Below are 22,337 nucleotides of genomic sequence, written 5' to 3' on the forward strand. Positions count from 1 at the left end.
AAACTGAGAACATCTGCAGTTTAATGGTTTTCCTGTCAGCACAGCCGATGCAAAGATCCCAACTTTACATTCTTATTGTGGGAAACCTCCCCCCCGGTTTATTCAGGTGAAGGAATCTTGTCCTGTTCTTGGAGATTTTACTCAGGTTTCATGGGTGAGTATCTGCTGTGAGAGGAGGGAAAGTGCTCTTCATCTTCACTGCCGTCAAAAACAGTAACACTAATATTCACTTTGCAAGCACAAAATGAATGTTTTTAATGACATTTAATCAAGCCTTGAGAGTACAAGGTACTTATGAACACATGACACAACAGAGTAAACAGAAAACACAGTCAACGTCTTTGGGTTGTGTAGATATTAATACTTCTCATAATTTAAGATTTTATAGTTTTTATAATTGCTGCAACAGCACAAAGTATCAAAGCAGCCAAGCAGACACATGCTGAGATTTCAGTATTCACATGATGGATGGATGGATGGATGGATGGATGGATGGATGGTAATGAAGCAGCAGTTACATCTCTGATCACTGACATTTATGTTTCATACTGATTCTGTACAAGTTCTTCCTGAAATATTTTACTTCACTTGTGCTGCACAAACTTCTGACTGACTTCTTGTTCTGGCTGAACTAGGCTGGTCTGAGCCAGTTAGTCACCGTGGTAACCGTAGTGTGGGTCCATCCAGTCCAGTAATCCCAGTAATAAAGTCAAAGCTCGCCGCCCAGATTCTCCTTCAGATGATGTAGATGAGGGAACGTTCATGATGAAATTTACAGTATAGTCACTAATTCCCATAATGCCGTGCGGCTCTCCCCTGGCTGAACTGGCCCTGCATGTGTGGGCAACCCTCCAAAAAGGAAGGTGGATCCTCCAGCCGTGGTTGAACGTGTGTGTTTGAGTCCATTTACCATCCAGGAAGTAACACTGTGGAAAAGTTAACTGGCTTCATGGAAAAGGTGAAGAGCGAAGCCATTTCAGGCCTTTTCCACCTCACGGCCACCACAAACGCTGCGGTACTGGTGAGGGCCATCATGCAACAGGAGCACCTACAACAGTGTTAATCTTGGATGAGTCTAAACTCGACTGTTCAGGCTGCGTTTGAAAATCGGGGACTTAGATCCAAACTGTCACATCAGCTATGACCTGAGGACTCTCCTCAGGCTCACAATGTTCAGAAAACTAGGACTGATGCTGATGTTCCTATGGCGAAGGCTGCAGAGAGAACAACTGCAGCAGGACCCAACGTGGGTCAAAACACGGGTGAAGCAGGGACACAGCCAGAACCACCAGAAGCTTTAGCTGATATATTCCACTGGGTCTGGCAGGTGGACGATACCTTCCAAGCACTGGAACTCCTGGGTCACTCATTCAAAGGTCATGAGGTTCAGTGGTATCTGTCAGGAGAAGAGATTCACAGTCAGTGCTGAGGTAGCTGGAAACATCTGCCGCGCTCTTCAGGCTGCGCTCACTGTTACACAAACACATGAAGAAGAACATCCTGACATTCCCCGGGCTGACGCAGCATCACTGGAGGAATGAAAGACTCTATTATCCACATTAAAGTAGCTGCAGAAGAAAAAAGATGGCTTAAGTCCTGTCACGAAGGGTGCTTGTTAAAAAAACGACTATCTAAATATTTTGACTTTAAGGTGATTTCCTTTGCCGTGTGTGATAGCATTCAATAATACTTCAGCTAGTCTGGTCATATTTGACTTTGAATAGAGTCCCGAAGGTCAAACCATATTGGATCAAACTATTCCTGTGAATGTAGCATTGTTATTGTTACATTTAAATGAGTTCAATTCATTTCATCACAATTTCTCCAAGTCTCTTATGGTCCACAGAATCTCTAGGAGCTTTACAGAAATCCAGGGCCTGAGCCCCAACATGCTATGGTGGCAGGAAACCCCCCAACACGTGGCGACAAACACAACACCATAGACTGCAGGTGAAAACTGGCTCACTTTCACCTTAATTTTATTTATTTTGGTTTTAAAAATGCAAAAATCATGAACAAGTGCCGATGCTGTGTTTAATGGGAGCATTCGGAGCCATTAGAACCCATGAAGGAGCCATCAGAAGCACCAAGAGTGAAGGGCGTGCACGTACCTTTGGTCTGCTGCCTCTACAAGCCTCTTCCAGCTTTTTGTGCCAAATGATGGCTGAAAACCTGGATCCTGTCTGGAACTTGTAAACATCACCTGCAAAAGCAAAAATGTCAGTGTGAACTCAAAGGCAAACAAAGGCAAAGAAGACAAAGACAGTAAGAAAGACCTTTGTCAGGGTTACTGAGCTGGAAAACGTTCAGCCTGGATGGATCATCTGGAAGTAGCACCATCCAGCCAGTGACACACACCTTCTTACAGGGACTGGACTTGTACTGCAGAGAGGTTGGAGGACATTTGAGCTCATAACATCCACAGCTGAGCTGCAGTTGAGCTGATGTTTAACTTACGTGCTTCCTCTCCGAGGCCCTAAGTGCTTTCGCTCCATAGAACGTCAGTGTTGACCCAGAAAGACTGATCCAAAATCTAGTCCAAGAGGACAACTGAAGGACAGCAGATCAAATGGAGCAGGTGTAAATATTCCAGTCAAGTCAAATGTGATTTCATCTTGAGGAGCAGCTCTTCCCATCTTGTGGAAGTGTTTTTTATCAAAACAAAGACAGCTCTTCATCTTTAGGCAGATGACACAGATGTGATTTATTTGAAGGACCCTTAGTCAGCCCCTAATGTCTCAAATACACAGAAACGGAAAACAAAACTCTAAGACAGAGCTTCAAAACGTTTAGCAGCTACAGCAGCAGCTACAGCAGCAGCTACAGCAGCAGCAGAGCAGCAGCTACAGCAGCAGCTACAGCAGCAGCAGAGCAGCAGCTACAGCAGCAGCAGAGCAGCAGCAGCTACAGCAGCAGCAGAGCAGCAGCAGCAGCTACAGCAGCAGCAGAGCAGCAGCTACAGCAGCAGCATCAGCTACCCCAGCAGCAGCTACAGCAGCATCAGCTACCCCAGCAGCAGCTACAGCAGCAGCAGAGCAGCAGCAGCAGCTACAGCAGCAGCAGAGCAGCAGCAGCAGCTACAGCAGCAGCAGCTACAGCAGCAGCTACAGCAGCAGCAGCTACAGCAGCAGCTACAGCAGCAGCAGAGCAGCAGCAGCTACAGCAGCAGCAGAGCAGCAGCAGCTACAGCAGCAGCAGAGCAGCAGCAGCAGCTACAGCAGCAGCAGAGCAGCAGCAGCAGCTACAGCAGCAGCAGAGCAGCAGCAGCAGCTACAGCAGCAGCAGAGCAGCAGCAGCAGCTACAGCAGCATCAGCTACCCCAGCAGCAGCTACAGCAGCATCAGCTACCCCAGCAGCAGCAGAGCAGCAGCTACAGCAGCAGCAGAGCAGTAGCAGCAGCTACAGCAGCAGCAGCTACAGCAGCAGGAGCAGCTACAACAGCAGCAGCAGCTACAGCAGCAGCAGAGCAGCAGCTACAACAGCAGCAGCAGCTACAGCAGCAGCTACAGCAGCAGCAGAGCAGCAGCTACAGCAGCAGCTACAGCAGCAGCAGAGCAGCAGCTACAGCAGCAGCAGAGCAGCAGCTACAGCAGCAGCTACAGCAGCAGCAGAGCAGCAGCTACAGCAGCAGCAGAGCAGCAGCTACAGCAGCAGCTACAGCAGCAGCTACAGCAGCAGCAGAGCAGCAGTCCACTAAACACTTGGCACCTCGCTGTTATTGTTTTTTTTAATCTGCACTGATGCGTCCCTACATGTGCTTCCTTTGTAGTTTGATTGCCACAACCCTAACCCCAATCCCCCTAACCTCAATTCCCCTAACCATAACCCTAACCCACCTTAACCTACGCAGGCTTCCTCTGTAGTTTTATTTATATATCAGGGTCACAACCCCAACCTTACCCTAACCCTAACCCACCTAACCCTTACCCTAATGCTAACCTAACCATAACTCAACGAACCCGAGCCCTACCCTAACCCGAACCCACCTGATCCTAACCCACCTAACCCTAATGAACCTAACCCCTCACCATAACCCTAACCTAACCCTAACCCTAACCTTAACCTAACTCTAACCCCTAACCCTAACTCACACAGTTGTTGGTTCCACAGCCTAAAGTCAACCAGGCCAAAGGCCTTTAGGAGAAAAAGATCCTTCCTGTTGGAATTATTTAAATAAAGGAAGCACAAGCAGAAGATATCCTGGTGAAACATGAGAAGAAAGTAAAGCTGCTGCGACAGCACACTGGGACTCTAAAGTCTGGCTTAAGTGTGAGGTTCTGGAAGCTCCAATATGAAGGTGGACCTTCACCTTATCATTGAAAGTTGAAGGAAAGATCACACCAAGACTGCCTGCACATCTAACTCCAAATGAAGAGATCTAAAAGGTCATGAGATGAGTTGTACAGCACAACAGTGAGGCTGAAACCAGTCAATCACCCTGGGCTTTCGTCCCTCTTTCAGCAACGTTTTCCGTCGCAGTGGACCTTCTATGGTGGCACCATTGGATTCATCACGCCCACACTGTGGACTGGCAGCAGCGGAGCTGTTTCATGGTGGAGAAGCAGAAGCAGAAAAAGGGATTGAACAGAATGTAAAGCTCCACTAGAACGTTAGTATTAAGAGTCCACGTGAGCTGCCAGGGTTCCACAGACCTGCTCACTCAACCCGGTTAGTTAGGTCACTTACTCAATAGGTTAGAACTATCTGAAGACCTGAGCATGAGGACACCACTGAAAGCACAAGATGGCAGTAGGTATGTTGTCTCCCTGGTCAGCTGACAGCTAGGAAACTGAGCTGTGAGACAGCTGGGAGATTGAGCTAGGAGACTGCCCTGGTTATATCTCCAGAAAGAGAAAAACACTATGGGGGCAGCCACACACTCATAGCCACACATGCAGCAGCTGTTTAGCACACTGAAGAGTACCTGTAAGCATAGGCGTGGTTCCTTGGCGAGTTGGGATGGGGGACCCTCCAGTTGGGGCCCAGTGTTGCATACATGCGTCCCCTGTGTTGCAGAGGACATACAGTCAGCAGGAGTGAAGGATTGTTTTGGGTTGTTTCGACCAACACTACAAGCCTAAATGATTTCTGGCCACAGCCAGCCAGCCAGCCAGCCAGCCAGCCAGCCAGCCAGACAGACAGATAGACAGACAGACAATAAAACAAGCTTGTACCTCTCCATTACAGGCGATAGTTCCTCACCAAAAGAACTTTCACTGCTGCCTGGTGGGTTAGAAAGAAAAGGAGTGCTGGAGAGACAATATGTTGGGGTCTAAACATGGAAGATTCTTTTGCATTTATTCTGTATAATGATTCTGAAAAGCAGCAGGATCGAGCAGCAGAACAGGAATGTATCCGTTATCAACACAATGATAGCTAATGTCTCAGCTTTAGCTGTAGCTGCATCCAGCGGTGACTAAAAGCATGTGACTGATTATACATCAGTAAACAGTATGTCTCTTTCTAATTCAATTATATTTTCCCACATTTTACATTATACATTTTCTATCCAGGATTTTTGTTTTTAATAAACTTGTGTTTAGGAAAAATATTCTGTGGTGTTTTTTTCCCAAAAGCAGTGCAGATGGAAGATGGTAGATGATGTCTGAGCCATCAGGAGGACTTTTGTCTTCCCTTTTGCCTCATCTGTGTAAGCAGTCTTTGTCCTGACCATGAATGCACCATAAGGTATACATACCCAAAGACAGGCCATTAGATGCAAATGTAGTGTGGGGATCATGTCTGACTGGGCTCTGAGACTCTAGGAAGCTGTCATCCAGCAGGTGGCGTGGTTTTTCGATAGGAAAGGTGGCACTTCTGCTCGCTGCCATGCCGTACTGAAACATCATGCTGTGGACAGAAAGTAGTCATAAGCTCACCTTCAGGGACAAGTAATTTCACTGTTGGATAGGGTGAAACCATCTCCAGTGCATATGGCTGCACTCCCAGATGGGACGAGCTAGCATGAGGCAGGCACCCATTTTAGTGCAGTACTGTCACCCTTTCACATTAGACATGATGGGTCAGGACTTCCTGGGTCTGTAGGAGGTCCAACAGCCGAAGCTGTCAGAGGAACAACCAAACCAGGAGCTGAGAAGATGGAGGCACAGAGCTGGAGAAGATTACAAGAACATTTCTGCTGCTCTGAAGTTCCCCAGAGCTCAGTGGCCTCCATCACTCTGAACTGGGAGACGTTTGGACCCCCAAGGACTCTTCTCAGAGCTGGCAGTCTAACAAAACTGAGCAATGAGGGGAAAAGGTTTCCCCTCATTGCTCAGTTTTGAACCCCCAAGGTCACGCAAAGATCCTGTTTGCTTCCTGCAGATAAAAGATCCACCATCAGTGTGGCACTCTCCTCGCTAACAGACACAGCTGGAGTTAAGAAGATAAAGGACCATAGGACCATGGGAAAGAATAGATCAGACTCCACCAGCCAAACTGTGTCACTACTGACTTCAAGACTCTCTCCAGATTAATGCAACACAAATAAGAGGAATAGCATAACCTAAAATAGCAGGAAGGTGACAAGATGCACATAAATCAGAAATTTATACATCCCACATGTCAGTAGAGGTCAACTTTGTGTGAGGAGCGAATATTAATGTTGCACCTAGTGAAATTAATGCAGATGGATGGAAACATTAATATTTATTTTGCAATTTATTGTGATGAGAGCATGAGGGAATAAACTGTGCCCAAATCTGCTGGTCCTTTTTCTGGGGGACCTGTAGCACCCATCAGGCACCAATAGGTCAAACAGATGCTGACCTGGGTGGCATGCGTCCTTCATGATGTTCTAGGTTGGACTGCGGTAGCAAGAGCTAGCAATGTCCTTCAGGCTGGGCAGACAGCCCCCTCTGCAGTGGAGTACCACAATGAGATGCAGAACCATGGGATGCTCTCCTCGATGCTTCCACGATGGCCCAGTAGAAAAGCCACCAGCAATTTCTCCAGCAGGTCACTTTTTCTAAGTACTCTCAGGAAGTGGAGTTGCTGCTGGGTCTTCTTCCCAACCGGCCTGGTATTAGAGGATTGTGATGTGGATCTCCAGGAACCCAAATGATAGGAACCCTCTTCTACTTCCCTGTCCTTCCTAAAGTCCTTTAAGCTGTTTTTGTGGGTTTCAGGGGAAGGCTTGTTGATGAACGCTGACCTTATCCCTGTGTCTTGTCCTAAGCTCAGCCTGATCAGCCATGAATCAGCTGGTGCTACTAATTCCTACAGGTCTTCCAACTTTTCTTGACCCTTATGAGCATCAGGTGAACAGTATTGTACTGCAGAAAATAGTGTGTTAGTGTTAGTAGTGTTAAAAATGTAAATCTTTCTCAGCAGGTGTCAGTGAGTACAGTTTACTTCACCATCAAAAGGAGAAACTGGGGGAAACGCTGGCAGGAAGCAGTCTCGCCATCCCAAAGCCACAACTGAATCAGAGGACAAGTTTCTCAGAGTGAAGAGATCTAAAAGGTCATGAGACACATCAGCTTGTGTGATGGACGGCTCACGGGACAACAGCTTCAAGCACAGCTTAATAGTGGTGAGCAAGTCTCAGTTTCAACTGTGAAGAGAAGACTTGGAGCTGCAGGTTGGACAGATGTCAGACTAAGACAAAGAGGCGCTCCTAGGCCACGAGCACCCCCACTGGACTACTGAAGACTGGAAGAAGGTATTATGGACTGATGAATCAAAATTTCAAATCTTCGGTTTATCCTGCAGCATCTTTGTACGCAGTCCAGTAGGCGAGAGGATGGTGTGATGGGCTGGGGCTGTTTTGCTGGATCAGGGTCGGTGACTTGTACAGAGTGGACGGCACCCTGAACCAAAATGGCGACCACAGCATTCTGCAGCGCCATGCAATACCCACTGGTATGTTGGTCAGAGGTTCATCCTACAGCAAGACAATGACCCAAAACACAAATCCAAGCTATGCCAAAACTACGTCAGGAAAAAAGATGGTCAGCTTGAAAACACGGGGTGGCCAGCAGAGCGTCCAGACTCAGACCCCATCGAGCTGGCTTGGGATGAACTGGACAGAAGTGTGAAAGCCATGTGCCACACATTTATGGGAACTTCTGCAACAGACTTGGGAAGAACTTTGGTTGTAAAAAGAAAGACACAAGTGTGTTCAGCTGATCTGCCAAAGGTGGATACTTTGATGAGTACAAAGTTTGGAACAAATTCTGGTCTATAAATTGATCCCATCATTTCTTTTTCAACTCACATTGTTTACTTGTTCTATGCTTTCATTTGAGAGTGCAATGACACAATAAACTGAATGATTTTTAGTAAAAAAACGGAAAAATTGTGGTGTGCTACAACTTTTGAGCAGTAGTGTATTTTGGGTGTTAGATTTGCCCCAGTTCCAGTAATACAGGCAGGCATGAGCTGCTCCTGAATGGGCAGCACAGAAAGGCCAAATGACTCAAATGAAAAGTATTTATAATGAAGTAAATTATAAAGTCGAACTTTCCGGTCAAACGAGATTACCTTTATTTTAGCGAAAGTGGAGATGGTGCATATTGCATCGTAATTTAACGCTATTAAAAATAAGCTTATCTTGAAATATAAAGAGAATGGTTTGAAAATATTCTGGTAAAACAACAATTAAGGACAGGTTACATTGCAGATACAGAGAATTGAAAGAACTGCAGTTGCACAGATCATGTATTCTGCACAACAATACGTACAAGGATTTGGAAGAGGTTTAATTTAAGTAAATCTATTGACCCTGAAACACTGAAATATTCTGGTACTACAATGAGCAAACACTGCTAATTTTAGTTTCAACAGCCTGCAAAAGAAGACACAATTGATACAGTTGATCACAGCATCCTGTTACAGAGACTGGAACATGTGATTGGCATTAAAGGGACAGCACTAGACTGGTTTAGATGATATTTATCTGATAGATACCAGTTTGCCCATGTCCATGGCGTTCCCTCTTCATACAGTAGGGTTAGCCATGGAGTTCCTCAAGGTTCTGTACTTGGACCAATCCTTTTCACCTTGTACATGCTTCCCTTAGGGAACATTATTCGGCAGCATGGGATAAATGTTCATTGCTATGCTGATGACACTCAGCTTTATTTATCCATGAAACCAGAGGAGACAGAGAAGTTAGTGAAGCTCCAGACCTGTCTTAAAGACATAAAGTCCTGGATGTCTTCAAATTTCCTCCTCCTTAACTCAGGAAAAACTGAAGTCATGGTGTTTGGTCCTGAACCTCTCCTGATCCCATGATCACTAGAGATCTCATCTCATCTCATCTCATCTCATCTCATCTCATCTCATCTCATCTCATCTCATCTCATCTCATCTCATCTCATCTCATCTCATCTCATCTCCTCTCATCTCATCTCATCTCCTCTCCCTCTGTATCCATCTACAGGTATCACCAACTTCATAGCTATCCAGAGATAATTTTGATTGTAATAGATGCTGATACAGACAGACAGACAGACAGACAGACAGACAGACAGACAGACAGACAGATGTAATGAATAACTGAATAACTGATTTGTTTTGATGCGTGGTGTTTTTTATGGTTTTGAAGATGATCCGATTTCGACCGAAACAAAAGAACAGATAAGATCACAGATAAAAGGTACATAAAATTAGTTAGTTAAAAATTCAGTTACAAACTGAATATTGGACTATTGATTAATATTTTTGGTAGTAAAATTTCTTGGAATTCCTGACCTTTGGCGAAAGAATTAGCTTAGTTTATACTACATTTTGCTGCAACTGTATGGATTCATCCATTTCCATGTCATCATATAAATCAGAATTTCCCTCATGGAAAAGCAGCTGTTACACTCACTTGTTTCCTACACTGTGACTCTTCCTGTGATGTGAAAGGGGTAGAGATGGGATTCGAGCTCCAATGGAGGCATCGGGACATGTAGGGCGTCGACAACTCAGCGTGGCAGGAACCTGCGACACACCTGAAATGATGACAAAAGATAACAGCTTCAGCTTCAAATCAAATGTATAGATACCACATACAACACAGTCAATGGCTAGAACTGATGGACAAAACAGAACCAGAACCAGAACTAGGTTTGAATTTAGGCTGATGACTTAAGGTCTGCATACGCCAAAGCTATAGCCTACACCGCCCAGTTGGCAGGGTGCTGCTTTATGACCCACTGTCTCTTTTCGGTGTTCAGCTCAGGAGACGTAGAGCTGCTTGCTGCCCACTGAAAGAAGCAAACACTGCAAGCTCAATCAGGCAACAAGAACCACCACCTTAAGTACAAAGACTGGGGCTGGACTTCAGAACCATCCATGTATTCCGTGGAACTAAGTGAGTGCATACAGGGCTCACAGACAGTGCAGTTTAAGCAAGTGAAGCTCCAGCATGAGATAAGCTCTCAGCTGAGAACAATTTTTGAACCGAGGGGGTGTTATATGCACACACTATTTATAGCACATAGGATGAATGGCACTGTCACTGGCTGACCAAGGCTGGAGGATTGAGATAAATTCTTGTGTCAGGGTTGCAGGAAGCTTAATCCCTTAGCGAGACGTGTGAATATTATGTAGAAGAACGACAAAGTGTCGAGTCACATACTGATGAACTTTTAAATGTAGCTTTGTGTTTACCTGCCAGGTCTTTCTTATAAGAGGCAAAACGAGGTGAGCCATCGCCAGGTTCAATCTTCAGGGACAAACTGAAACACAGGATGCTTCTATCAGACAAAACATTTGGCAAGAGGCAAAATCAGTTCTGCAATTTCAAAGAAAACAGGTTCTTTAAATTTGTTAAATGTTTTATTGCCCTAAAGTTCCAGTTGCGTGATATGTCCGTCCATCTATCCATCCATCCATCCATCCTCTACCACTTATCCGGGGTTGGGTCGCGGGGTAGCAGCCTAAAAAGAGAAGCCCAGACTTCCCTCTCCTCAGCTACTTCTTCCAGCTCATCCGGAGGGATCCCCAGGCGTTCCCAGGCCAGTCGAGAGACATAGTTTCTCCAACGTGTCCTGGGTCTTCCTGGGGGTCTCCTACCGGAGGGACATGCCCTAAACACCTCACCCGGGAGGAGTCCACGGGGCATCCTAACTAGATGCCCAAACCACCTCATCTGTCTCCTCTCAACGCGGAGGAGCAGCGGCTCTACTCCGAGCTCCTCCCGGATGGCAGAGCTTCTCACCCTATCTCCGCATTACTGCGGACACCGCACCGATTCGCCTGTCGATCTCCTGCTCCATTCTTCCCTCACTCGTGAACAAGACCCCGAGGTATTTGAACTCCTCCACTTGGGACAGGATCTCCTCCTTGACCCGGAGAAGGCAATCCACCTTTTCCCAGTTGAGAACCATGGCCTCAAATTTGGTGGCGCTGATTTTCATCCCAGCCACTTCACATGTGGCGGCGAACCAATCCAGTGATAGTTGGAGGTCACGGGCCGATGACACCAACAGGACCACATCATCTGCAAAAAGCAGAGACCCGATCCTGAGGTCACCAAACCGGACCCCCTCAACACCATGACTGCACCTAGAAATTCTGTCCATAAAAATTATGAACAGAATCGGTGGAGACCAACTCTCACCGGAAACGAGTTCGACTTACTGCTAGCAATGCAGACCAAACTCTGACACCGATCGTACAGGGAGTGGGCCCGTCACCCCATACTCTCGGAGGACCCCCCGAGGGACACGGTCGAATGCCTTCTCCAAGTCCACAAAACACTGGTTGGGCAAACTCCCATGCACCCTCGAAGACCCTGCTGAGGGTGTAGAGCTAGTCCACTGTTCCACGCCCGGGACGAAAACCACATTGTTCCTCCGAGGTTCGACTATCCGGCAGACCCTCCTCTCCAGTACCCCTGAATACACTTTACCAGGGAGGCTGAGGAGTGTGATCCCCCTATAGTTGGAACTCCCCCTTCTTAAAAAGAGGGACTACCAACCAGGTCTGCCAATCCAGCGGCACTGCCCCCGATGTCCACGCAATGTTGCAGAGTCGAGTCAACCACGACAGCCCTACAACATCCAGAGCCTTAAGGAACTCTGGGCGGATCTCATCCACCCCCGGGGCCTTGCCACCGAGGAGTTTTTTGACTACCTCGGCAACTTCAGCCCCGGAGATATGAGAGCCTATCCCCAGGTCCCCAGGCCCTACTTCCTCACTGGAAGGCGTGTTGGTGGGATTGAGGAGGTCCTCGAAATGTATTCCTTCCACCGATCCACAACATCTCGAGTTGAGGTCAGCAGCACACCATCACCACTATACACAGCGTTGACAGTGCACTGCTTCCTCAGTGCTTCCCTTCCTCAGACGCCTGATGGTGGTCCAGAATCTTTTCGAGGCCATCCGAAAGTCGTTCTCCATGGCCTCACCGAACTCTTCCCATGCCCGGGTCTTTGCCTCGGCAACAGCCGTAGCTGCACTCAGCTTGGCCTGCCGGTACCTATCTGCTGCCTCAGGAGTCCCACAGGCCAGTAAGGCCCGATACGACTCCTTCTTCAGCTTGACGGCATCCCTCACCGCTGGTGTCCACCAGCGGGTTCGTGCATTGCCGCCACGACAGGCAACAACCATCTTGCGGCCACAGCACCGGTCAGCCGCCTCAACAATGGAGGCACGGAACATGGTCCACTGGGACTCAATGTCCCCCCGCCTCCCACCTTCTGTTTTGTCCCAACCAAGTGCCAAGTCGCACACACAAATCACTGAAATGAAACTTACTTAAAGTTGTCATCCTCAACAAACTTCTGTAGCTCTTCTATGTAGTGAACTGACAACAGATACTTCTGGACATGTGGCAGGGTCACCAAGTGATCTACAAAAGATCAAAAGAGCATAAAATTATCAAAATTAAATATACAGTATAATCAGATGCATAAAAAATCTATAAAAAATAGGAGTGGTCTTCGTGAGGAACCCACAGACTTCTATTTGTCTGGCCTTTCAAGACCAATTAAATGTGCCAATTAGGATCTAGTTCTATACTGAATACCAGATCCACACTCTTAGGGGGAGGAGGGGGTTGTGTAATGCTTATTAGTTTAATTTTTCTGCAAATGAAAATTGGAATACCCAGTTCAATGTCCAAATATTTGCTTCTGCTTCATCCTGTAAAGAGTCTTAAACAATGGAATAATTATCAGGAAAAAAACCAGAACTGATCTTCCCGGTAAAGAAATCCAGTGAGGACAGGTGTGTTTTCAGCAGAGACATATCATCAGTCAGTGTAGCAACCTATCTGAAGAGGGGGGGGGGCAGGTCTTCCAAGAGTCGGTATCCCACTTCAGAAAAAGCTCAGTCCACTCTGATCTTAAAGCTGGTCTTGGGTTTTAATAAAGAGCAGTCTGACCATCTGACCTTAGTACAGTAATCCAGCCTAGTGGTGACCAATGCATGGGTTATTGTCTCAAAATATCTTCTTTTTACTCTTGGCATGATTTTGGCAAGCTGCCACATGCAAAAAATGCTCCATTTTATGATGATCCGATGTGATAAAGTTCTGGATCCATTGTAAAGCTTAGGTTCTTTACTGTTGGCTTGATATATTGTTGTGGGGACCCAGGTCTCTATGTGGGGTCTTAATGGGAGTTACCAAAAATGTTACTTCTGTCTTATAATCATCCTCCCATTTAGTGGTTACCATCTGGTTGCACATTCCGGGTTAAGATTTTTGTAGGGATGAACCCACATCTTTATGCACACCCGGCTGGGCGGATGTAAACAACACAGAGAAACAAATCAAATCATTCTTTATTTATCAGTGTCAGTTACAATCCAAATTCTCTAGGTACAGAATCCCAGGGCCTGACCCCCAACAAGCAACAATGGCAAGGAAAAACCCCCCTTTAACAGGAAGAAACCTTGAGCAGGACCAGGCTCATGTAAGGGAACCCTCCTGCCGATGGCCGGCTGACACGATACAAATTCGAGGTAAACATCTTTGAGGCTGTAGGAGAATAAAATCCCAGTTGATTTGAAAATTAAAAAAAGACATGCTGGGGCGAAGGAGGACTTCTGGTCACCCCAGACATCGCCATGACTTCAAACATGCATTCATTCCGTTGGATAAATCAGGTTGGCTTAACAGCTTTTAGATCTTAACGCATCAGTACTCTCGATAATGACGTTGTTACAGTAACACATTTTGTGTGTTAATAATCTGGATGCTAATGTTGGGACGAAACGTAAAAGCCTAATTAGGCGATGAGGCACACGATTTTTGCACCGACTATCAGTGAATAGCCCTGGCCGTATTATTATTGAATGAATGAACAGATCTACGCATGACTATCGACTCATATTTATCTGAAGTTAACTTTGTTTATACAGCTTCTTCCATGGAATGTAACACAGAATGCTGCACATGTAAAAGGCTAAAAGATCGGCCACGGGTGGAGGGCTCCCATATGGAAAATACTGGAGTTACAAGGCAAAACCCAGGCAGGATGAAATTGAAACTCAAAGAAAAAAAAGTTGATAAGACAGATAGATAGATGCAACGGCTAAAAATTAAACAATCCATAAAATTAAATCAATAAATATATTTAAAGGGTAGTAGCTCAGTCCGATTGTAGTGGTAGCTCAGCATGTTGGGAACTGGGCTGAAAAGAAGGTTCTCGGTTCTCAAAACAAAAGGAGTTCTGGTAGTAGGGAGAGGTGCCAGAAACACCTTCAGGTACCCTTGAGCAAGGTACCAAACCCACCAATGCTCACATAGGTAGGGCCCGGTGATGAACTCAAGGCTCATCCAGGGAGAGACCTGCCTTCACCCATATGATAAAGTGGTTAAGAAGACATTCAACGGGCACAACATAGTTTCCTTACTTGATTCATCAGCAGTCCTGAGACTCTCCTCAGACATACTGTAGACTGTAGTAATGAAAGCATGGCTCGCGGTGGGTTTTAGGTCTTACATTTGGAATGACAAGAAGTCGTGAGCTGGAGCACCTCAGAGTGAGTGAGGGTTGGATTGTAAAACACCTCAGATAAATAAAAACTAATTAAATAACCTGATCTGGTCCCCATCCACACATGTGGCCGAATTTGAAGTAGTTGTAGATTTCAAATGTTGTTTTTGGGAAGACCAGAAAGCAGAGTGTAGCAGTAATCTACGTATGTGTCAGCACCTCCAAGTTTGACTGAGAGAGAAATGGCGGACTCTGGCTATGTTTCTAAGGTGATAGAAACTGATATTTGATATGCAAAGTAAACATCAAGACACCAGGATTCTTAATATTTTGTGATGGTTTAAAATCTTGTGGTTTTGGCTTTAGGACCAAAAATTAAAACTTCTGTTTTGTCCCAGCTGATTGCATAAAATTGTCTTGCATCCATATTTTAATGTCTAAAAAAACAGTTAAGAAAATCATACATATAATATTTTTTATACATTATCTCTATAATGCTGTACTGTACTGTAATTTTACCCCAAATAAAAATATTAGATTAAAAATAAGTAAATATCTTTTTGCATAGAGGCAGGCAGTGACATCAAATACCACTGAAGAAGAAAATACCTCACACTTGAAAAGTGCTGATGCCTTTGTGGTTTCTTACCATAATTGCACGACATCTGCTGGTCAGACATAACTCTGAGAAGATTGTTCATCTGATTGGTGCGCTGCTCTGTCTCCATGATGCTTTCTGACGAAGGGTAGGCGGAGTCAATGTAGATCATGTCTAGCAAGTATATACCTGAGGAGATACGTCGATGCGCCAAGTCAGTGGAGATCAGCTCAAGACAAGACTGATGACACCTTTAGTTTCAACAGGGCTGACCGAACACATGATTTTCATCAATAATATTTAAGAAACCCCTTTATGCTCACAGATCAACAGCCCTAAAAAACCTGAAATGTTAATCCCTTATGGTTATTTTAGTGCATATATCAAGTTAGTAATGAAGTTTTAAAATCTGAAAGTTTTAAAAGGTTAAAAATGATTTGACAAACAAGGTCGGCTCTGCAGTTGCCAGACAAGAGAAACATTCTAGAGCTGAGCCCTTGTAGGTGACGAGCCATCGTGATCTACAGCTCTGGCGGCTTATTACTCCATACAGCTGAGGAATAGAAGCAAAACAGATGCACTTTCATACAAACTGCTCTATTGGACATTTACTCTTTTCTTTAGTTACTAAGCAGCATCTATAGATTTTATTTGTGTTTCATTTTCTCTTTGTTCACATTTTTATTGATGACCAGTCAGTTATTCTGAGTATTATTCAGTATTTCAGTACTATCAGCTGATTATTCAGTATTTCAAATATAGGAAACCTTTGTATGTTTGGGAGCAAGCTGTCGGTGATACTGGGTGGGGGGCTGACAGTCATGTCCTCATGTCTCATTCTTATGTCAGGGTTCCCTGACATAAGAATGAGAAGAAGGCTGGGAAAAACCAGATGATTCCACACAAACTTGTGACTGTGTGCCTCTGGATCTGGCCCATTCCTCACCTCATGCCTAACACCCCCAGTCCATGCACCCCCACCCACCTCACCCACACCTAACCCCTAATATCCATCTAGTAAGTATAAACTGCATGTTCAGCAGCTCCCAAAGTTGAATCATTTAGCAATGGCGGATATTGTTGTGGGGGTTCGTGTGAAAACTAGTGATCGTGAGATTACATTAAACCGTGTAGGAGAAATGATGACTTAAAAATAAGAGTTTTTTTGCAGTTTTCAATGATTTTCTCCAATTAATTTAATATTGGGGCTAAAGGGAGTGAACAACCACTTGTTGGAATAGCAGCTCGTTTTATGGAGCACTAATTAGGTTCCAGCACCGAGCATCAACCTCAACCTGTTGCTTTTGAAATGTTTACTATCACGTTTATTACCATAACAGTAATAAGCGAGAAGTGATTAGGATTGGTTTCTTTTATCATTTATTTGGCTCTGCCAACACAAACAGTCCCACAACTGGTCGAGAGACAGGTTGTTGCCAATCAGTTAAGTATCGACTATTGGAGCATCTGTACAGAGGAATGATGCGTCTGTAAAAAGTCCCCGTCCTCTTGCCCTCTATATCAGGAATCATAGAATGTCTCTTGTCCAATCACATTACTTGGTCTGAACTAACTGTTGTATAATTCTTATTTTTCCCTAAGTAATGCTAGAAAACTCATGAAAGTTTGCAAAGGTTCCAAAGATCCAGCAATGGGCCTGCAGAAATGGCTCCCCTGTTCCACCTTGGAACAGGTTCTTGGAGAAGCCCCCAGGTATAGCTTCAAATATACACAAAAAAAATGGTAGGCTCATGTAACATACCAAGACTTATAAAAAGTCTCTTGGAGCCATGTTCTAAGTCGAACAAGAAGTCCTTCATTTAGACTTGAAAATGCCACTTTGACCTGAGTTTTGTCATTTCTTCTCCTAGAGCTTTTATCGGATTGTCTTCATATTTCAACAATACAATCTGGAGACATGGGCAATGTTAATTTGCGAAAATTTCTACTATTGAAAGAATGACCATGGTGAAGAGGGAAATTCTTTCAAAGATCAAAGCCAAGGTACTTTGCTGAAGAGGTGCATCTTCCAAAAGGTCCAAGGGGCTATTTTATGTTAAACGAAAGACCTTTCATCATAAAGTGACCTTCTCTGTTATGTAAAGTGACCAGAATATCCTCCCAAACATCCGTACATTTTGAGGTTCCTTTGCAAAGATCAAAGACATGGTTCTGAGAGAGATGACGATTGATTGGGAAGTTTTCCTGTTTTCATCCTTACACTGCTCTAGGCCCTCCTATACACACCAATGTTAAATGACAGTTTGCACTTCTAGATAGGATAGTGAGATTTGACATGATTGATACAAACCCCTTTGGCTACATTTTAATTAAATTAAACTTCGCCCATATGCAGCTGGCCTAGGCTCCAGCACCCCATGAACCCAAAGGGCGAAAGTGGTCAAGAAAGAAAATAAAAGAGTGTGTGAGCTGGCTGTAACTGTAACCTTTGTGACCTCTGTGTTGCAGCAGTACACAGAATTAGTCAAAAAATAAGGATGAGCCTGATTTTATTCGCACTCTAGAGCAAGTTCTCTGGAAACACTGCCTCCTGACTCAGTCTACCACAGCACCTTCATCACAAATTTACACATCTCTCTAAGCTGGTGTCTTGGCCTTCTTTAGGCCTGAGGAGAAACCAACAAAAGCTCTACTGAGCAGGCTTCCTTCATATCCATGTTCTCCTCCGACTCCCACTGTTCGATCCCACTGGAACAGTTCCCACTGTTCCACTAGCTGGCGTCGTCACTGAACTTGGTGAATCAGCGTTTTCGTACAGTATTTTGCTCCTTCATCGTGTTATGAAATACCTTCAGAACACCCTACAGCTCTGATCTTATCTCTCTCTTTGGGACTCACAACTATTTAAAACTTTAAACAGGAGGTACCGCTGCTTTTTTATTTGATATTTTGTATGTTTTAAGGTCCCTATTACAGATGGACACTTACCAAGGTAAGGAATACAGGGCTCCATCTTCAAGGAGCGCATGTATTCTCTCATGCGAGTGTAGTTCTCTTCCTTAGACGTCAGATAGTTCAGCTTCTCAAATGTGGCTTTGTCCTTCCGACTGATCAACTACAGAACCAGAGAAAATGTTTACACACACAGTGGATACTGTTGGAACTCCCTTATTACCACCAAACCATCTATTTTCCTGGAAGTCTGAATATTATACACAAAGTGAAAACTAACTTTTGAGTAGATCCTGTTTTATTTCACATTTACAGTAAATCACACTTGTATATTCCATATAGACCTGATTCTAAATTAATAATGTGAATTTAGTTGGAGGAACACTGGACCGGATGATGAAATTAAATAATAAAAATGTAAAGAATAAAAGAGGACGTATGGATTTAATCATACATGTCTATTGCTGCGACAAAGCTCAAAATTCTAAAAGACAAAAGCATCAATGTAGAACTCAGCAGAAGAGAATAAGTACATAAGAGGATTTGATGAGGCGGGTTCAGCCAAAGGGGTCTGCAGAATATTCTGAGGTCAGGGAATTGACCACTGGCCTCTGGAGAAAAAACATCTCATCATTTCTTCATTATGATGTGATATGATGGGAATGTCTGAATGCGTTGATTTAATAGTTTACAGTGAAGACAGGAAACTGAGTTCACCATTTGGCTGATGTTTCACGTGAAAGGATGCGGAGCTCAAGACTTACCGACCACGTTTTGCTGAGTCTGAAGATGGGAGCGCTCTGCAGAGCAGACACCACGGACACCAGAGAGTGGAGGTTGTTCAGTTCCAACAGTTTCTGCACACAAATAAGCAATTACTCTTTTACTACTGTTACATCAGCGGCTATACACTAGATTTGTTTTTATTAAGGGATCTTACCTTTGCGATTTTTACAAAATGGCTCAGTATTTCTGCACGAATTTTCAGCTTCTGGGCAGTTAAAATTTCTCGCACCAGCCAAAAGCTCACCTGCAACTCAACATTTAGAAGACACTTAACAAGGTCCCTCTTTATTATGCAGCCCAAAAACTTTATTTATTATTATAAGTGTCCCAAAAATGATGAGATAAGCATAGAGCACTAATGATACACTAACTGATACTGAGGTTTCAGAGGAGCTCCTTGTTTAATGATATCTGTCCAGACAGACAGCCATAGCCTCATTCAGCAGAGGCGACAGAAGTAGAGAGGAACGTACCTGGTTGAATCTGCAGGTGAATGCCACCACATTGGGAGCTAAACTGTGCTTTTCTTTCCTGTTCCATCCACAGCTGGCCAGTTCCTGGCATTCAGGGAAGGACGAACCATTACCAACAGGTCTACAAACCTAACCCTCACAGCATGTCATGTTATTGAGTTGTTCTAGCTCCCAGATATATGTTGGCAGTATTTTTGGACAGCCCTTTCCCATTATCCTGACTTTCTATCTAAGCCATGTGCGTTTGGACAAAACCAACTGCCAGCGTTTATACTGAGGGAGACAATACTTATTAAAACCTTTTGAGATTGTGGAGGTGCCTTGTTTTAGGTTAAATCATAAGGCTCTACAAGGACCTGCTCAGATTAAACTGCATGGAGAACCTTCTTTAGTGACTAAAACATTAATTTAAAAGGAAATTTTGCTCAGGTGTGGGACCCATGTCCACTCACTTACCTCTGGCTGTATGGCTTTGAAGACAGGGGCGTCCATCAGTGTGATTTGGCTCTAAAGTACAAGGAAATTAAAAATGAAATGAATGTTGCTTCATTTGCCTAAAAGAGGCGCTCTTGCATCAAATGTAGCATCCAGTGTACAAGCATTGCAGTGGAACATGTCTTCAGTTGGAAGCACAGGAAATGTTTAAATGGCTTCTGTGATCGAACGATGGTTAATAGGACGTTACTCAATAACAGAAGCTTCTGAATGCAACTTTTCCACTATTACTAAACATGTATGAAAACATTTTTAGGGAAGTTTTTCCCTAATATGTGTAACAAACCAGAGGAAAAAACAAACAAACAAATAAAAATATGATATGTATATAAACATACACAAACCTTAACTCAATTATTCCCAAAATAAACAGTTATTCCCACATCATACCTAACTGCTGGCTAATGTTGATAGCTCAGTGAGCCAACGTCCTTTATTGGTTCAGATATGGACCTGAAATCCTCATGGAAATACTCACGGCAAACTCTTCAGGCGTCACCCTCAGCACGTCAAAGACAACCGCGTCGTAGCTCTTGGCGTACTCGTCACAAGGGGCATCCAGAGAATCGCAGCTGCTGCTGACCTTAGACAGACACACAAACACACACACACATACACACAAACGCTCTCAACACAACTTAGGTATTTACTAACAGTAAATTGGCATGTTCTTACCTCTGAAGTGAATGAATTGATGCTGGTTCCATCTGAGAGTCCATTCTTGTGATACATGCTCTCAGAGGGCCGGCTGCTCTGTGCAGATCAGGGCAGCTGAAGCCTTCAGCTGGGACACACACATCTTCCACCCATTCCTGAAGAAACAGGAAGAATGAACTTCATTATTTACATGTGATTCTTATATTTATTATTTTAAAACACCTTCATATCACTGGAGAAACATATACTATCTGTGAGTGACTGAGATGGATAAAATCACTGTACATTGTTTTATGTGCATGTGGTCTTCACAGCCAGGCAACTTCAGGATAAGTGCAGGGTGCAATACCAGAACCCGCTTTTGGTCTTTGTCAACCTTTCCAAACCCTTGGCACTGTGCAAGGAGACCAGCTGTGGGATATCCTCCTTGGGTTTGGATGCCCAAACAAGTTGTGAACATCCTCCAACAATTCTGTGATTGATAGGGTGACCATAATGGGTGAAGAGTCGTCCTCCTTCCCTTTTTGCACAGGGGTTGGACAGGGTGTATATTTGCACATGTGATCTTGAACATCTTTGTCATATGTGTCACCCATCTTCTCCATTAGTATGCAAATTATTGAGCTCTTGTGGCTCACGCTACAGAAGACCTCCAGCCTTCCTTAATGCTGCAGTTAAGGCATCCAGTAGGTTGGGACTAAACCTCAAAACTGCCAAAACAGAGGTTGTGTGGCTGTGGAGCACCAGCACCCTTCCCACGCCACTTATTTTAACTGTTGCCAACCAACATCTGTCTGTCATACCATCAGTCAAATACCTAGGAAAGACAATGTGAAGACAACAGCATTGAAAACATAGAGCAAAACAGAATTCAGCAAGCATCCGCGGTATTTGGGATACTCAGTCTCCGGGATTTCTCACACTGATGGTAGCACACCTCACACTGAGATCCTCAAGAGAACAAGAATACTGACATGTTCTGAAGATGCCCAAAAATCAACCACCTGACCATGGTCAATGCTCTGATGGAGGGCAAAGGAAATTATAATATATATATATATATATATATATATATATATATATATATATATATATATATATATATATATATATATATATATATATATACACACACACACACATTGCTGAATGGGCTGTTGTTACCTTCAGTTTGGCACAGCAACATTCCTCTGTTGCTGTTAACGGTGGATCAATGAATATGAAAATGTCTAAATCACTGATCTCAAATCAGCACGGAACGTCCGGACGTGGGCGTTTGTCAAACAATGGCTGTCTTTGGCCAGCAGAGTCCAGGAGGGAAGTCCTCCCTACAGTCCAACGTGAAGGCTGCTACATTAGAATCGTCCGGTAAACGTGAGCAGAAGTATCGCAAACATGGCAGTGACGTTAAACACCAGCGGTCAGGAGAAGGAAACAAATTAATAAATATCAGAAGCAGGAAGTGACAGATAGTTGCGCTCATCTTGACAGGCAGTTGTAAGGACTAATCATTTGCCTACTTTCCGTTAAAGATCC

The 22,337-nt window shown here is 44.3% G+C and overlaps 1 protein-coding gene across 4 annotated transcripts; it reads right to left on the reverse strand.

Moving 5' to 3' along the window:
* Position 1: 1 nt before the first annotated feature.
* Positions 2-22,255, reverse strand: LOC101077848 (ras-specific guanine nucleotide-releasing factor RalGPS1). Of its 4 annotated transcripts, none has more exons than XM_029837571.1 (20): positions 21,966-22,255; positions 20,820-20,956; positions 20,623-20,722; positions 20,106-20,156; positions 19,650-19,733; positions 19,331-19,420; positions 19,155-19,247; positions 18,427-18,553; positions 15,529-15,666; positions 12,694-12,787; positions 10,603-10,670; positions 9,818-9,941; positions 5,699-5,850; positions 5,175-5,223; positions 4,925-5,005; positions 4,438-4,543; positions 2,458-2,550; positions 2,277-2,382; positions 2,112-2,203; positions 2-1,396 (listed from the first exon to the last, which is right to left on the reverse strand). In XM_029837571.1, exons 2-20 carry the CDS (start codon positions 20,861-20,863, stop codon positions 1,367-1,369), a joined length of 1,722 nt encoding a protein of 573 aa, XP_029693431.1. In that variant the 5' UTR covers positions 20,864-20,956; positions 21,966-22,255; the 3' UTR covers positions 2-1,366. The 4 variants fall into 4 exon arrangements, with proteins under 4 accessions (XP_029693431.1, XP_003965189.1, XP_029693432.1 ...); XM_003965140.3 differs by having other exon boundaries at positions 20,623-20,727; positions 21,966-22,254; XM_029837572.1 differs by lacking the exon at positions 21,966-22,255 and adding an exon at positions 21,087-21,758.
* Between the last annotated feature and the right edge of the window lie 82 nt (positions 22,256-22,337).

This window comes from Takifugu rubripes, chromosome 6 (genome assembly GCF_901000725.2).
Source record: "Takifugu rubripes chromosome 6, fTakRub1.2, whole genome shotgun sequence".
NCBI classification, from domain to species: Eukaryota; Metazoa; Chordata; class Actinopteri; order Tetraodontiformes; family Tetraodontidae; genus Takifugu; species Takifugu rubripes.

Excerpts from the sequence above, each read along its gene's own strand:
- LOC101077848 (XM_003965140.3), bottom strand. The coding sequence starts at position 20,876 with ATGTATCACAAGAATGGACTCTCAGATGGAACCAGCATCAATTCATTC. Across the intron at positions 18,554-19,154 it reads GACTCAGCAAAACGTGGTCG|TTGATCAGTCGGAAGGACAA; the intron begins GTAAGTCTTGAG and ends CTGGTTCTGTAG. Across the intron at positions 15,667-18,426 it reads GCCCTGTATTCCTTACCTTG|GTATATACTTGCTAGACATG; the intron begins GTAAGTGTCCAT and ends GTATCTCCTCAG.